At 35.9% G+C, this 18,919-nt stretch overlaps 1 protein-coding gene across 1 annotated transcript; it reads right to left on the reverse strand.

Annotated features, from left to right (window-relative positions):
• Window positions 1–2,339: 2,339 nt before the first annotated feature.
• LOC146731543 (t-SNARE domain-containing protein 1-like) lies at window positions 2,340–17,932 on the reverse strand. Its single transcript, XM_085492914.1, has 10 exons — window positions 17,812–17,932; window positions 16,571–16,764; window positions 12,703–12,777; window positions 11,966–12,031; window positions 11,706–11,780; window positions 10,682–10,756; window positions 9,513–9,668; window positions 7,665–7,820; window positions 2,779–2,905; window positions 2,340–2,572 (listed from the first exon to the last, which is right to left on the reverse strand). Exons 2-10 carry the CDS (start codon window positions 16,667–16,669, stop codon window positions 2,340–2,342), a joined length of 1,062 nt encoding a protein of 353 aa, XP_085349040.1. The 5' UTR covers window positions 16,670–16,764; window positions 17,812–17,932.
• Window positions 17,933–18,919: the final 987 nt, after the last annotated feature.

The following is an 18,919-nucleotide window of genomic DNA, read 5'->3' on the forward strand; positions in this document are numbered from 1 at the left end:
AGTGTAGCACTGGCCTATAATGGAGACACTCCATGTCAGTCCAGTGTAGCACTGGTCCATAATGGAGACACTCCATGTCAGTCTAGTGTAGTACTGGTCCATAATGGAGACACTCCATGTCAGTCCAGTGTAGCACTGGTCCATAATGGAGACACTCCATGTCAGTCCAGTGTAGCACTGGTCCATAATGGAGACACTCCATGTCAGTCCAGAGTAGTACTGGTCCATAATGGAGACACTCCATGTCAAGTCCAGTGTAGTACTAGCTCATAATGGAGACACTCCATGTCAGTCCAGTGTAATACTGGTCCATAATGAAGACACTCCATGTCAGTCCAGTGTAGTACTGGTCATAATGGAGACACTCCATGTCAGTCCAGTCTAGTACTGGTCCATAATGGAGACACTCCATGTCAGTCCAGTGTAGTACTGGTCATAATGGAGACACTCCATGTCAGTCCAGTGTAATACTGGTCCATAATGAAGACACTCCATGTCAGTCCAGTGTAGTACTGGTCATAATGGAGACACTCCATGTCAGTCCAGTGTAATAGTGGTCCATAATGAAGACACTCCATGTCAGTCCAGTGTAGTACTGGTCATAATGGAGACACTCCATGTCAGTCCAGTGTAATACTGGTCCATAATGGAGATACTCCATGTCAGTCCAGTGTAGCACTGGTCCATAATGGAGACACTCCATATCAGTCCAGTGTACTACTGGCTCATAATGGAGACACTCCATGTCAGTCCAGTGTAGCACTGGTCTATAATGGAGACACTCCATGTCAGTCCAGTGTAGCACTGGTCTATAATGGAGACACTCCATGTCAGTCCAGTGTAGCACTGGTCCATAATGGAGACACTCCATGTCAGTCCAGTGTAATACTGGTCCATAATGGAGACACTCCATGTCAGTCCAGTGTAATACTGATCCATAATGGAGACACTCCATGTCAGTCCAGTGTGGTACTGGTCCATAATGGAGACACTCTATGTCAGTCCAGTGTAGTACTGGTTCATAATGGAGACACTCCATGTCAGTCCAGTGTAGCACTGGTCCATAATGGGGACACTCCATATCAGTCAAGTGTACTACTGGCTCATAATGGAGACACTCCATGTCAGTTCAGTATACTACTGGTCTTAATGGAGACACTCCATGTCAGTCCAGTGTAGTACTGGTCCATAATGGAGACACTCCATGTCAGTCTAGTGAAGTACTGCTCCATACTGAAGACACTCCATGTCAGTCCAGTGTAATACTGGTCCATAATGGAGACACTCCATGTCAGTCCAGTGTAATACTGGTCCATAATGAAGACACTCTATGTCAGTCCAGTGTAGTACTGGTCATAATGGAGACACTCCATGTCAGTCCAGTGTAGTACAGGTCCATAATGGAGACACTCCATGTCAGTCCAGTGTAGTACTGGTCATAATGGAGACACTCCATGTCAGTCCAGTGTAATACTGGTCCATAATGAAGACACTCCATGTCAGTCCAGTGTAGTACTGGTCATAATGGAGACACTCCATGTCAGTCCAGTGTAATAGTGGTCCATAATGAAGACACTCCATGTCAGTCCAGTGTAGTACTGGTCATAATGGAGACACTCCATGTCAGTCCAGTGTAATACTGGTCCATAATGGAGATACTCCATGTCAGTCCAGTGTATCACTGGTCCATAATGGAGACACTCCATATCAGTCCAGTGTACTACTGGCTCATAATGGAGACACTCCATGTCAGTCCAGTGTAGCACTGGTCTATAATGGAGACACTCCATGTCAGTCCAGTGTAGCACTGGTCTATAATGGAGACACTCCATGTCAGTCCAGTGTAATACTGATCCATAATGGAGACACTCCATGTCAGTCCAGTGTAGTACTGGTCCATAATGGAGACACTCCATGTCAGTCCAGTGTAGCACTGGTCCATAATGGGGACACTCCATATCAGTCAAGTGTACTACTGGCTCATAATGGAGACACTCCATGTCAGTCCAGTGTAATACTGGTCCATAATGAAGACACTCCATGTCAGTTCAGTGTACTACTGGTCTTAATGGAGACACTCCATGTCAGTCCAGTGTAGTACTGGTCATAATGGAGACACTCCATGTCAGTCCAGTGTAATACTGGTCCATAATGAAGACACTCCATGTCAGTCCAGTGTAATACTGGTCCATAATGAAGACACTCCATGTCAGTCCAGTGTAATAGTGGTCCATAATGAAGACACTCCATGTCAGTCCAGTGTAGTACTGGTCATAATGGAGACACTCCATGTCAGTCCAGTGTAATACTGGTCCATAATGGAGACACTCCATGTCAGTCTAGTGAAGTACTGGTCCATACTGAAGACACTCCATGTCAGTCCAGTACTTGTCTATGATAGAGATACTCCATGTCAAGTTCAGTCCAGTCATAGTACCATGAAGCCAATTCCACAAATAACTTTTCTTTTGACATATTACTTGCGAACTGACAAATAAATGATAAGTCCAATAACAGCTCCCACTACCACAAGAATCACCACCAATGTACACATCTTTTTTCGTGCTTTTTTCTGAAATAAATCAATATGAGAATCTTCAAACAATAATTAACCGTAGATGCAAACGGGCATTTCAGATCTTGTTGAAAGTGAGAGAACTATAAGAATTGTTTTTGCCACTGATAAAATTTTCCATTCTCTACTGTCAAGTACACTGTTTAAATTACCATGGTTACACAGGTGAGGGGAACAGTGGACACTGTTTGTGGTTTTCTCACTCTCAATAGGAGTTTGTGTCTGTTTACGTCCAAGGTTTATTCTGGTTAACAATGTTGGGAAAATTAGAATTCTCAATAACTTGATGTCAGCACATGACCACAAATACCATTGTTTATTTGTTTTATCCTTAAAATTCAAAATATCAAATTAAGCCCTGTTAATCACCCTGTAAAAACAGTTTATATTTATGTATAAATTTATTACAACAAGCAGCCTGTCGGCTGAGATAGCTCCGCTGTTAGCAATGCACATGGCAATTAAAGAACAGAAGATATCATTAGAAAATGAACAAATCTGAGAGAGGTGCACATGTAGTACCTATATGTATAATATATCAAAGCAATTGGACTTGTGGTTTTCAACAAGAAGTCGAAAATATCACTTTTTACCAAAAATTACAAAAATATTCATCAAAATTAGAGAATTAAAGATATCATCATGAAATGAACAAATCTGAGAGAGGTCCACATTTAGTACCTATATATGTAATATCAAAGCAATTGGACTTGAGGTTTTTAACAAGAAGTCTAAAGTATCACTTTTTACCAAAAATGACAAAAATATTCACCACCAAAATTAGAGAATTGGAGATATCATCATGAAATGAACAAATCTGAGAGAGGTCTACCCAAGGTACATATACAGCTAGTATCAAAGCATTCAGGCTTGCAGTTTTCAAGAAGAAGTCGAAAAAGTAAAACGTTGACACGGACGACGACGACAGACAATCACCCATATGATAAGCTCCGCTCGACAAAGTCGACAGCGGAGCTAAAAAATTTTACCAAAATTAGAAAATTACAGATATCATTACAAAATGAACAAATCTGAGAGAGGTCCACATGTACTAACTATATATGTAATATCAAAACAATTGAACTTGCGGTTTTTAACAAGAAGTTGGAAATATCACTTTTTACCAAAAATTACAAAAATATTCACCAAAATTAGAGAATTAAAGATATCATTACAAAATGAACAAATCTGAGAGAGATCCACATGTAGTACCTATATATGTAATATCAAAGCAATTGGACTTGCGGTTTTTAACAAGAAGTTGAAACAAGCAGCCTATCGGCTGAGATAGCTCCGCTGTTAGCAATGCACATTTCAATTAAAGAACTGAAGACATCATTAGACAAGCAGCCTATCGGCTGAGATAACTCCGCTGTTAGCAATGCACATTTCAATTAAAGAACTGAAGACATCATTAGACAAGCAGCCTATCGGCTGAGATAGCTCCGCTGTTAGCAATGCACATTTCAATTAAAGAACTGAAGACATCATTAGAAAATGAGCAATATGAATAGTATCAAAGCAATCGGACTTACAGTTTTTAACAAGAAGTCGAAAATATCACTTTTTACCAAAAATTACAAAAATATTCACCAAAATAAATTAATTAGAGAATTGAAGACATCATCACAAAATGAACAAATCTGAGAGAGGTCCACATGTAGTACCTATATATGTAATATCAAAGCAATCAGACTTACAGTTTTTAACAAGAAGTCGAAAATATCACTTTTTACCAAAAATATTCACCAAAATAAATTAATTAGAGAATTGAAGATATCAACACAAAATGAACAAATCTGAGAGAGGTCCACATGTAGTACCCATATATGTAATATCAAAGCAATCGGACTTACAGTTTTCAACAAGAAGTCGAAAATATCACTTTTTACCAAAAATGACAAAAATATTCACCAAAATTAGAGAACTGAAGATATCATCACAAAATGAACAAATCTGAGAAAGGTCTACATGTAGTATCTATATATGTAATATCAAAGCAATTGAACTATTGGTTTTTAACAAGAAGTCGAAAATATCACTTTTTACCAAAAAATACAAAAATATTCACCAAAATTAGAGAATTGAAGATATCATCACAAAATGAACAAATCTGAGAGAGGTCCACATGTAGTACCTATATATGTAATATCAAAGCAATCGGACTTGCGGTTTTTAACAAGAAGTCGAAAATATCACTTTTTACCAAAAATGACAAAAATATTCACCAAAATTAGAGAATTGAAGATATCATCACGAAATGAACAAATCTGAGAGAGGTCCACATGTAGTACCTATATATGTAGTATCAAAGTAATTGGACTTGCGGTTTTTAACAAGAAGTCGAAAATATCACTTTTTACCAAAAATGACAAAAATATTCACCAAAATTAAAGAATTGAAGATATCATCACAAAATGAACAAATCTGAGAGAGGTCCACATGTAGTACCTATATATGTAATATCAAAGCAATCGGACTTGCGATTTTTAACAAGAAGTCGAAAATATCATTTTTTACCAAAAATGACAAAAATATTCATCAAAATTAAAGAATTGAAGATATCATCACAAAATGAACAAATCTGAGAGAGGTCCACATGTAGTACCTATATATGTAATATCAAAGCAATCGGACTTGCGGTTTTTAACAAGAAGTCGAAAATATCACTTTTTACCAAAAATGACAAAAATATTCACCAAAATTAGAGAATTGAAGATATCACCACGAAATGAACAAATCTGAGAGAGGTCCACATGTAGTACCTATATATGTAGTATCAAAGTAATTGGACTTGCGGTTTTTAACAAGAAGTCGAAAAAATCACTTTTCACAAAAAATGACAAAAATATTCACCAAAATTAGAGAATTAAAGATATCATTACAAAATGAACAAATCTGAGAGAGGTCTACCTAAGGTACATATACACCAAGTATCAAAGCATTCAGGCTTGTAGTTTTCAAGAAGAAGTCGAAAAAGTAAAACATTGACACGGACGACGACAACGACGGACAATCACTCATATGATAAGCTCCGCTCGACAAAGTCGACAGCGGAGCTAAAAATGAACAATATGTATAGTATCAAAGCAATCAGACTTACAGTTTTTAACAAGAAGTCAAAAATATCACTTTTTACCAAAAATGACAAAAATATTCACCAAAATTAAAGAATTGAAGATATCATCACAAAATGAACAAATCTGAGAGAGGTCCACATGTAGTACCTATATATGTAATATCAAAGCAATCGGACTTGCGGTTTTTAACAAGAAGTCGAAAATATCATTTTTTACCAAAAATGACAAAAATATTCATCAAAATTAAAGAATTGAAGATATCATCACAAAATGAACAAATCTGAGAGAGGTCCACATGTAGTACCTATATATGTAATATCAAAGCAATCGGACCTGCGGTTTTTAACAAGAAGTCGAAAATATCACTTTTTACCAAAAATGACAAAAATATTCACCAAAATTAGAGAATTGAAGATATCATCACGAAATGAACAAATCTGAGAGAGGTCCACATGTAGTACCTATATATGTAGTATCAAAGTAATTGGACTTGCGGTTTTTAACAAGAAGTCGAAAATATCACTTTTTACAAAAAATGACAAAAATATTCACCAAAATTAGAGAATTAAAGATATCATTACAAAATGAACAAATCTGAGAGAGGTCTACCTAAGGTACATATACACCAAGTATCAAAGCATTCAGGCTTGTAGTTTTCAAGAAGAAGTCGAAAAAGTAAAACATTGACACGGACGACGACAACGACGGACAATCACTCATATGATAAGCTCCGCTCGACAAAGTCGACAGCGGAGCTAAAAATGAACAATATGTATAGTATCAAAGCAATCAGACTTACAGTTTTTAACAAGAAGTCAAAAATATCACTTTTTATCAAAAATTACAAAAAATATTCACCAAAATTAGAGAATTGAAGATATCATCACAAAATGAACAAATCTGAGAGAGGTCCACATGTAGTACCTATATATGTAATATCAAAGCAATCGGACTTACAGTTTTTAACAAGAAGTCGAAAATATCACTTTTTACCAAAAATGACAAAAATATTCACCAAAATTAGAGAATTGAAGATATCAACATGAAATGAACAAACCTAAGAGAGGTCTACCCAAGGTACATATACACCAAGTATCAAAGCATTCAGGCTTGTAGTTTTCAAGAAGAAGTCGAAAAAGTAAAACATTGACACGGACGACGACGGACAATACTCATATGATAAGCTCCGCTCGACAAAATCGACAGCGGAGCTAAATATCACTTTTTACCAAAAATTACAAAAATATTCACCAAAATTAGAGAATTGAAGATATCATTATGAAATGAACAAATCTGAGAGAGGTCCACATGTAGTACCTATATATGTAATATCAAAGCAATTGGACTTGGGGTTTTCAACAAGAAGTCGAAAATATCACTTTTTACCAAAAATGACAAAAATATTCACCAAAATTAGAGACTTAAAGATATCATTACAAAATGAACAAATTTGAGAGAGGTCCACATGTAGTACCTATATATGTAATATCAACGCAAGTGGACTTGCGGTTCTTAACAAGAAGTTGAAAATATCACTTTTTACCAAAAATGACAAAAATATTCACCAAAATTAGAGAATTGAAGATATCATCATGAAATGAACAAATCTGAGAGAGGTTTACCCAAGGTACATGTACGCCAAGTATCAAAGCATTCAGGCTTGTAGTTTTCAAGAAGAAGTCGAAAAAGTAAAACATTAACACAGACGACGGATTATCACTCATATGATAAGCTCCTCTTGACAAAGTCGACAGCGGAGCTAAAAATTAATGGGCATTCCATTTACAGATCTGGAATGAGGACAAGTTCAAATTATCCGCGGCAAACAGACAATCCACTACTCCTGGCAACAAGGATACAGCACTGAGATACTTTCCCTGCTGAGATAGACAACCATGAGAGATAAACCTGTAATTTATCTGATGTTGAGCAGACACACTTACCAGTAAACAATACATCAGCTTAGTTTTAGTTTTGTAGGCATAATTAATAATGTCAATGTCACTTACCTGATATCGACTTGCTTGATGTAGTTGTACATTTCCAGATTCTACATTATCATATGCCTTTTCAACATTAGCTTCAATTGTATCCACCATCTCACCTTGTTCATATACTAAAGAAGCTAAATCTCTAAAAATGTGATTAACGTCTAAAATGTCTGCCTGAAAAAAATATAAAAACAGTGCAGGTTACTGACGGGTCAGAAAAAGCTTGTATAGCAAATAAACGGAGATGTATGACATATTTTACAAATTGCATTTTGAGATAATTCTGAAAGATATATTGCAGGTCATGTAAGTATGATGTGAAATATTAGATGACTCCTGATGTACTGTCTTCAGGCATACTTTAAGGTATCCTTGTAATAACCTTATTATTATACATTATTAGTCCCCGTTCGGACGTAGTCCAAAAACGGGGACTTATGTTTTGCCCTGTGTGTGTCCGTGCATCCGTGCGTCCGTGATCACCTGTATCTCGAACATGCATGGACCGATTAAGTTCACACTTCACTCACACATCACACATTATATGGGACATATGCACATACATTTTTTTCATGATCCAATTAACGATAGCCGAATAGCGGCCATTTTAAGGCCGAAAATGCATCAGAATCGCACATTTTCAACATTCCGGACCCGCATCTCAGTTATGCATGGACGGATTTTGTTTAAATTTGGTACATACATTAAACATGATAGGACCTTGATGCACGTCATTTTTTTTTGGATTGGGTTTGAAATGGCCGACTGGCGGCCATTTTGTTTTAAAGAATTCAGTTCTGGATCCGTATCCGAAACATGCCTGGATTGATCGAGTTCAAACTTCACACACACAAGGTACATCATGTCACATATATGTATGTGCATTTGTTCCATGATCTCATTAATGATAGCCAAATGGCGGCCACTTTAAGGCCGAAAATGCATTGAAATCGCACATTTTCACCATTCCGGACCCGGATCTCAGTTATACATAGACGGATTTTGTTCAAATTTAGTACATAAATTAAACATAATAAGACCTTGATGCACGTCATTTTTTTTTCAGATCTAGTTCGAAATGGCCGACTGGCGGCCATTTTGTTTTAAAGAATTCAGTTTTGGGTCCGTATCCGAGACATGTCTGGATTGATCAAGTTCAAACTTCACACACACACACATGGTACATCATGTCACAAATAGGTATGTGCATTTGTTTCATGATCCGCTTAACAATAGCTGAATGATGGCCATTTTAAGGCCGAAAATGCATCAAAATCACGTATTTTCACAATTCCAGAACCGGATCTCAGTCATGCATGGATGGATTTTGTTCAGCTTTAGTACAATGTGTTGTACATATGCAGGTGCATTTCAGATCAGACCACTGAAAGTGGTCTGAGATTTCGGTCATGATCTGCTTTGAATGTATATGTCACTCAAATATGAATGGAACGGGGATGTGTCATTGACAATGACTTGTTATTATTATTTCCTCCCAATGATACATCATGGGAATGCTGAAATCCAAAAACAGAATCAGCGAACTGCTTTGTGTGGAGTCCGGTCAAACCCTGGTGGAAGCCATGCTTGTTTTCATTATAAGAGGACGCAGCTGGACGCTTACGCGCGGAATCATTCCATATTTAGAATTTGCATTTCATATATGTTAGGATGAAAATAAAATACCATAAAATTACTGAACACTGTAACTTATTATTTCACAATTACTGATCAACATATTGTGGATATACATGTACTCTGCAGTTTAGATAGAAGATGGTTTTGAAAGCAAGTTTAGCACTGTACTGTGTGTTTTAATGAAATTTTATATTTTGATTTGTCTAACCAAGATAAAGAAACACAAACCTCTATTTGTCGTATCCTGTCTTCTCGTTCTTCCATTAATGCTTGGTCAAACTCAATAACTTGTTCTTGCTCTTGTAATTGAGCTAAGTGTTGTCTTCTGCTTTCTTCTTCCATAAGTGCTGCCTTGTCATCTCCATAGTCATCAAAAGCACCTGGCTATATGAAGCAATAAAACACCATAGATTGCTTGGTTAGGTTCTCAGTTGTAATAAGTCATGGTAAATGACAGTCATAATTTAAGTGTTTTGACATTTGAGTTTATATAAAGACACTAAGACATAGCTTAAAAGTAAAAGGTTCCAAAAAGCAAAACAGCAACAATGTCAGTCAAGTTGCTGATTGGTTTTATAAGACTGTTTCAAGATTGTTGGGTAAACCATCCTCAATAGGAGATGTCAAACTAATAGTGGGGAACTTAAACTCATTGAACATAAATAGAAGATCATGATGGAATTATCTTTCAATTGTATAAATTTCTATATGATAAATGCCAAAGTTACCCAAACAAAATGTATGCAATGACACATACAGAAATGTCAGGACACAGTCACTGGTGTGTATGTTGCATGTCATAAAGATTGTAAATGCACACATATTGCCGAACAGCACACCCTCCAAAAAAGATTTGACCTTATCAGGTTTAGTTGCACAACTATCTCAAAGAATCATAGAAGAGTCATAGAATTTATTGCATATTGGTTTACATATTATGTCTTTGCATAAACGAGAACTGTCAGTTTATTTTAATTACAGTTTACAATAAGAATTTGTAGGTTTGCACAACTGGATTAAAATCAGATGCAGATAGAAATCTTTGGTCATTTTTATTTCTAGGTGACGCTGGACACATTCTCGAACTGACCACCTATCCATAGAGGTTTATACCTGCTTCAGTTTCAGCACCAAATTTGTTTTATTGTCACACAGATTACTTTTTGAATGATAGCTAAATTTTTGAAAACTATAAAACTATCTATCTCTTATTTTCACATACATATGATGCAGGCCAAATAACCAAACTTGGTATATGTATCCAAACATTCACAATGCTGCAGACTGGTCATAAAATTAACTTCCCTTAGTGAAATTAACACTGACATGTGAGAACTTTGTATTTGTCTGTTGAATGGTCACCAGTAAGTAATAACTAAAAATGAGTTCATACTTACTCCACCATAACCATCAAGTGGCAGTCGTTCCATGGCAGGTGGTTCAGGAGATGTCTTCAATTTTTCTGCTACTTTCTACAATGATTCAAATAGAAGAAATGTACATTATATACAACAGTGTCTAGAAGGGGAAATGTCCCAGGTTGAAGGAGACATATTTTCTCAATATACACTGTGAGGTGTTTTAGATCTCTAACAATGTACCAGGCTATAGATTAACATTTTGTGAAAGTCACTATGACTCAATGTATTGAGGACTCTAGAAGGAGGTATCAGACTATAGTTGACTCGTTACCCGCTCCCTCTTCTGAAGTCTGAACATTCCAATAAGATTGCTACTTCCAGATGATGGGTGACTGTGCCATTAATCGGCTAATGAAGATAGTAATACACAGCAAAATCTTACGAGAAAGTACTCTGGTAACCAGGCAACAAGGACCCAGTGAATTTCACAGATTTCCAAAAAAATTGTCTTTCACAAAGTGGTGTCAGTAAGTGGTGTAAGATTATACTTACAAATTGTGATATATTTCAGAGAGGTTAACACAGTTACAAAACTATTGTTACTGCAAAAAGCTTGTGATTAATTTAAACTTTATACTAATTTGAGAACCCAGTTCATTTTTAAAAGTTAATTACTTCATTTCCTCACCATGTGAAATTGAGGAAAGTAAGAGGAAGGCGTATACCCGAGAAACCACCTCATAAAGAAGGTTTGGCTTAACATTGTAACCATGTTACCACCCTCGTGAAATTATCCAAATTACACATTTCATTCACCGTGCATGTCATTGATTTCCATAATACTTTTAAAATGAAGAAACAAAATTACATGATCATAAAAATTTGCACATTTTACTACAAGACAATTTACATACTGTCTGAACTTACAGTGTAAAAATGATAGGGGTCTTTGGGAAAACAGTCAAAGGCAAGATCTTTATCATTATATCTTAGTTTGATTGTGCGCAAACTCTTGATGCAAGACAATTTCCACCATGTTTTTCTGCATGACTTAACTCACCTTTTGTGTTGTACTGTAGCCTCTTACTGCACTTTTAAAATCACTTCCAAGCCTGTCAACTTGCAGCCTTTGTTGCTGAAAAGAACAAAAACACCACCTCTGGAATGATTTTGATGAATTTTTAACACAAAAATGACAGTCATTGGGAAATCTTGAATCGGATCACAAAATATTCATTCACAGAACTGATGTATGCACAGAGGTGAAATTATAAGTTCCCTTTTTTGAACTTGTATAATTTGTAATAATTATAGTGTTACCTTAGTTTTCTTTCTTGATGCATTTGCAAGCGTTTTCAATAGTTTGTTACTTGTTGCGTGTGATGACTAAAGAGAATAAGACAAAAAACGTGCATTATTTAAATGTTTGCGAATTGTCAAATTAACATTGTTCAATAGACACAAAACTTGAATTCTGCTCAAACTAACAAATAGACCAGATCTGCTCTATTAATATTGCATATAAATGAGTTATAGCTATTGTCAAAATATGTCACATTTCAATAATCCAGCATATATGTACATTTCTATTTGGGGGATGAGTTTCCAACAGAGCAAAAAAAATCTACAGATATCAGTATGACAACACACATGGAGCCAGTCATTATCACATTTGTTGATACCATCTAGCCCTGAATTATAGAAATGTACATCTTTTTCCACGAGTATAGTTACTGTAAATGCATTAATTAGTCACTGAGTTTCAATTTCACTGATAAGTAAAATCTACTAAATTAAATTTACTGAACATGTAAAATAACAATATAACTCGTTGTTTTCTTGACAATTTCGTGAAATTAAGACACAGTGAATATGCTCAAAAAGTGAAAATAAATGTCAGTAAAAATAAATGGTTTTACAGTATACACTAACATAAACCTACATGTAATGTTGCAGCATTGATTTACCATTTATTTACAATAACATAGAATGTATCCATCAATAATTTGCAAGAAAATTGAATCAATCTAAGTACTATATTCATCATATACCGGTACCTTACATTTTATCTCGGAGTGCTTTACTATCTGTACTGGTTCCAATTTGTCGGAGAGTCTTCTCAAGTGCAGATGCTGTAAACAGAATGATATAAAGACAAGTGTCAAATTATGAATATCTGTGTGATATGCTCAGTATTCTATTCATATGTTACAATTATGTTATAGTACGAGTGGGTTGAGGAACACTTTGTGTCAGAACTACTAAACAAACATTCACAAAAAACAAGCCAAATGTATGTTTACAATCGTGTTCGAGGATAGTCTTGAAAATCATCTTCTATACATATGAATAGAAATCAAGAGTGTATGTTATTTACTGGTGTAGTTCCCTAGTTCAATCACTTGGAGGTTCCTCACAGCTGTCTATCCTGACACTAAAGTTACCACTAAAAGACTGGTAAATATACACCACATGTTTTGTTACAGGTGTTAGGAAAGGTAAACATTTCCAATGTTGCAATTGGATTCTATACATGAATTTGTTCAAAGGATCACAACATTTAATGTTCTCTGCAGGTTGAAGCTGCAGAATGACAATTTATTTCCATATTACTAATCAGCATACATGTATGAATGCATTATTTCTCAATATAATTAAATAAATATTAATAATCACATCAACAAATTTGGGCAGAGCTCCAGAAGGAGTACCTACACTTTATGCAAATTTTTTAAAATTATGCTAATTTATTCATGACGTAGCAGTTTCTGTGCTCATGAATATTCATTAATTTGTGGCTCAATACATTTTAAAAGGGGCGATATATTATTTTGGGGGGAAGAGTTAAAAAGGGGGATTAGCAATCCTTAGGGGGTCAATACAAAAGAAGGGACCCATTTGGAGAGCAGCCATGCTCCTCGTGTCTGTTGTTGCACGTGACCTACAGCTGTCAACAGTGTTCGTTCTTCGACTGTGTTCGTTCTTCGAACACTTCGACTGGCTTCCATGTGGGGTAGTATTCTTGTGTTCTGTTTTCCTGACTTGAGTTTTTGAATCCGCTGTTTATGTTTTTAACGTCTTTAATGTCTTTTGTAGGAGTGTCCAATCCGTGATTCGAACTTGCGATCTTTGAGTTCCCAGCGCACTGTCTTGTCCACTGTACCACGAGAGTCTTCACACAGGAGTTAGGATTTAAGTCCTATTCATAGGAGCACTGTCTTCACTAGCATTCAAAAATCTAACTAAACATACTGGATTCGAACCAGCGATCGCTCACATTGCTGACATAGTACAAATCAACTGAGCTATGTGGGTAGTCATGCAAATTAAATAATTTGTTGTCATATTTAGCTTTAATGCCAAATGGTGTTTGCGAGAATAAGATGGGCAGGCAAGGGAATTGAACCCAGGTCCTCCTGATCACTATGTAAAGAACTGACCCACAAGACCACAATGGATTAACTGGATGTGTCTGCATTTGATAAGACTATATAGTGTGTATATATATAGAAATACAACATATTTCTATTATTGAGTTACAATTGTCCAAAAAATTGCCAATTTTGTGTTTTTACTTGTGTAAACTATATGCATGCCATAACCCGTTAGTGTACATCTTGCCAATTGGGTGTTTGCCATTTGCGTTGCCCATACCTGACCCGATCCTAACCCTAATGTCAAGACACGTTCCTGTTAATAATTGCTCAATAATGATACTCTGTTGTGCACTGTCTGCGGGTACTGTAAAATGACTAATTTTCATTGGGTTTAATTTTCACTGATTTACCATTTCAGGCATATTAAGTGGGTTTTAAATTCACGGTTTCGTCATTTATATAATGTGTTCTATGCTAAATTGTACATATTCACTGTGTTTTAATTTAGCGCATTTTCCAGTCAGCGAAATAAGCTAAATTAAAACCCAGTGAATAATTACCCCATTTACAGTAAGTTGCATTGATGTCAACTGATTAAACAAGTCGCATTTAAGTAATTTCCACTATTAACAAGTGGTTAAATTGTGACAATAAATGTGTGGACAAATATTTGAGATTAATTTTGGTGTAGACAACTCTCGTTTAATTATTTTACACCATTACAAGTTGTTAAATTGAGAGAATAAATGTCTCAACAAATATTAAATACTTAGTTTGATGTAAACAACTCACGTTTGATTAATTCCCACAATTACAGGTTAAATTGAAAGAATAAATGTGCGGACAAATATTTTAGACTTATTTTGGTGTAGACAACTCTCGTTTAATTATTTTACACCATTACAAGTTGTTAACGTGAGAGAATAAATGTGCGGACAAATATTTTAGACTTATTTTGGTGTAGACAACTCTCGTTTAATTATTTTACACCATTACAAGTTGTTAAATTGAGAGAATAAATGTGCGGACAAATATTTTAGACTTATTTTGGTGTAGACAACTCTCGTTTAATTATTTTACACCATTACAAGTTGTTAAATTGAGAGAATAAATGTATGGACAAGTATTTGAAACTTATTTTGGTGTAGACAACTCTCATTTGATTAATTCCAACAATTACAAGTTCTTAAATTGACAGAATGAATGTATGGACAAATAATGACCATTATATTTGTGAGTAAATACCTGTTGTTTAATTAATTTCCACCTCTACAAGGTTGAGAGAATAAATGTGTCGACAAATATTTGATACTTATTTAGGTGTAAGAACTCGTGTTTGACCAACTTCCACCATTGCAAGTTGTTAAAATAATGAAATAAATATACTGGTATCATTGGATATTTGATTTAATTGTGAAACTTTCTAACAAAATGTTAACTGCTGGCTTCGAACCCTCAATCAACAATTCCGCAGACACGGTATAAATTCCACAACACCACAGAAGATATTCGTCTGTTGCCTGAATTGTTTTCGTAATATAGGGAACGCCATCGACACTTTAACAAAACTTACCTTGACTTGGGTCTTGTTTATCTCTTGTCACAATCTGGAAACTGTTGAACAAATTGCGCGTCGTCCAGTTTAAGACGTTAGTTATTTTATTATTTATTCATTCAGTTTTGTATGGTGGAGTTTTGTGAGGTTTATTATTTTTTGCGACGTTCTTTGTTTACTTGTTTACGGTTTGAGAGATTTCAGTTTATTTGATTTACGTTTTTACGGTAGCTCTGAGCGGGACTCGAACCAACTGTTTTTTCAAGCTAATTTTGTTTTATTTTGATGGCACGCTTGTGTACCACGCCACGACGTTGGTCGTTAAGTGGTGTTCATTTTTCTAACTACTCCAGTGTTCCGATGAGTTGAACGGAAAAGCCAAAACGATTGCTGGTTTCTGATTGCTTCGGTTCTGGTGAGTGTGTATCTAGTGTGATTCGAACCCATGTCGTTTGTATTGGGCGTTTTTTTATTTTCCATGTTAGCTACGCCGTAATATGCAACCACTTCCCCGTTTTATTGTGATTTTGAGTGTTTAATGATGTCTTCCTCACCCGTCACGCCATGACCCAGTTTCAACCACACGGCCATTTTGCAACACAGTTCGTGACCCTCGGCGTCACCCGACTGACTATATGAGCGTTCTGTTCAACTGTTAAGCTAGGATTTATTACCGTTATTATCATTATATTGTCACGTGATTTGTTTTACCTTATGTGTAATGTCTTAAGTATCTTTATTGTAATTTGTATATACCAATTCGTATATACCGAGGAAACGACCCCGATTGAAGGTCATGTATTTTATGACGTCACCAATTCGTGTGTAGGTACTGCTTCTAGATCTGTGCCCAAATTTGTTTAGCATTAAACACTGATGGTGGTACCAATGTACTTGAACTTGAATAAATATGGGTCCCATGTAATGGATACAATGCAATTACATTGGTTACTCTAACGGCAACTGCCCTTTAATAAATAACGGTATCTCCACCTTCCAAGCAGTGCTGCCAACATTTGTATATTCCCCTATCATTGCAAAAACCTGTATCCACACCAATTCCTTGGTAACTTCCACCACCACCATGTCCATACAAAGTATTTATATTGCCAGGAGCGCCAGAGCTGCCATCATTATCTACAGCACCATATGAACCAAACTCACCACGATTCATACTGTAATGTTATCTGCATAGAAAACAGAAATGAAATCATCAAATGAACAAGCCATGCACAGTCCCAGTTAGTTATCAAATTTAAGTTATATAGTTTATTTTATACCATAGTTGTCCGGGTAAGCACCGAGGGTCCTGAACATGGAGAATTGCCAAAAAAAATGAAAATTTGCAAAATTGACAATGTGACAAATAAACCAGAAACAATATAAGTCGACAGTGAGGAATCATTTGAATAATGATTTCTCCAACGACAAACACGCCCAATACACGTAAACTCAAAATGAACTAAAATGTCAGGGGGTTAAACTGCATAAAATTATTTACGGTTTTGACAAATACTGGATCAACAGTCATACACGAACAATAATAATTTACGGATTTACACAGTAGTTTAAATAAACTTTTCAGATCTCCATTTGCATGTTCATTGTCATCTTCGTCAAAGTCAAAACCCTCAAAGTCCAAGTCGGCATCACTATCACCGACCAACAAAATCCCTACAGCTTTGTCCTGAAGTTTGTCGATGTTGTTGCACACAATTTAGACTTTCCATGGATTTCGCTGTCTGTAAGATTGACATGTCTAATCACAATTATGAGACAAGAAAAATAGGGTCACGTGCAAACGACTCTGGTCTAGCATCTTCAACCTTTAAGCATCTGCTTTACTGTTAGGACTTAGTAAAGTTATGTACAAAATGTATCTCATATAGATCTGATAGAAATACGCATAAACCAAAGCAAAACTTTGTAGAAAGTGTGATTTTGAGAGGAAGAATTTAGTAATGGCGGCTGTTTGAAAGTTGTTGTTGGACTCTCGGTCATATTTTGATCGTTTAGCGGAAATTTACGTCGTGTCTTTGGTCGGTCGAATTGGAGTATTTATTGATTTTCAGCCCCTAAGTGACTGTGGGGGACATCTATCAACCAAACGCGTCCCCGTACAGACAGCACCGTACGCAGGGCGAGAGCGGGTCATGAACTTCAAGGCCAATGTCAAGCGAGTACATGATGATCAAAAGATTAATGAAATGAAACGGCATATTTTAAAAACTCACCGGTAATGGTACCGACCCATTCACACACTTCAGTGACACTCGACAAAACCCGTTTCAAAAATACACTAACATCTCCCGGCATCAACATTTTCGCTTTGTGGACGATTCCGCTACTGTACTGCGCATGCGTGGCATCTGTCTTACTTTCTCGCGATTCTTGACCAACGCCAAAAAACTACTTATCCTATCTATGTCTCACTGTAGCAGGACAAAATCTTGACAGTTATAAATAAAAATAATTGCGTATTCATGCGAGTACGTGAAATGAACAAAACAGAAATGTTTGAAATAAACTGATGGACGCTAGCGAAATGACTCCCTCTCTCGGTCACTGAAGTACTCTCGTTTTTAACGCTAAACATTTCCAGTACAACTCGGAGTGGGTTTCATCGAAGTTAAATTTAACTGAGAAATCGTTAGATTTGTATTAATTGTATACAGGTATTAAAATGAGGAAAACACGTGTAAGAATGTTGCCTTTCCATATAGTCAACTTTTATGATTATTAATGGTTTATTTATGGTTTAGCAGACTAACCAACCAACCATGCAAGTAATGTGAATTTCTTTTATATAATATATTTATAAATGTTTTATAAATGATGGTTGAAAAAAACTAGACCAATCACAGCACATTTAGGGATGCATGGGAGTAAATCGGACAATGACTGAAGGAACCCCGCAAAGACTCATGGGTAATAGAGTTACCGAATAGTTCTATAACCAATATAAGTATTTCTTTGGATTTTGGTGGAACACGATGATCGAATTGGTCAGAAGCTAGAGGGATAAATGTTTCATAAAAGCTGTTCATACTTTCATTATGAAATTCACAGTATTACAAAAGGTATTTTCAGTCACAGGAATTCGGCCATGGTTGTTCAAATATGAATTAATCCCGAACTTTTCAGAAAGTTTTTTTTTTCTTAGCAACGCCGAGTTCAATCAACGAGATAGTAAAATGGCAAGTAATAATGCCGAAAGTCAAAGAAAAACACCCACGACAACACGTCATGGTCGGAACCGAAAAAAAAAAAATAAAAAAACAGAGACTGACCTCAAGTTTGATCAACTATGAGTGCTAAACATGACCAATTAATATTAATTAT

The sequence above is a fragment of the Saccoglossus kowalevskii genome, chromosome 18, assembly GCF_978046115.1.
Source record: "Saccoglossus kowalevskii chromosome 18, keSacKowa6.1, whole genome shotgun sequence".
NCBI classification, from domain to species: domain Eukaryota; kingdom Metazoa; phylum Hemichordata; class Enteropneusta; family Harrimaniidae; genus Saccoglossus; species Saccoglossus kowalevskii.

Coding starts and splice junctions, on each gene's coding strand:
- LOC146731543 (XM_085492914.1), bottom strand. CDS start 16,669: ATGGACATGGTGGTGGTGGAAGTTACCAAGGAATTGGTGTGGATACAG. Junction 10,757..11,705: donor GCTACAGTACAACACAAAAG/GTGAGTTAAGTC, acceptor GAATCATTGTAG/AAAGTAGCAGAAAAATTGAA. Junction 2,906..7,664: donor ATCAAGCAAGTCGATATCAG/GTAAGTGACATT, acceptor TTGAATTTTAAG/GATAAAACAAATAAACAATG.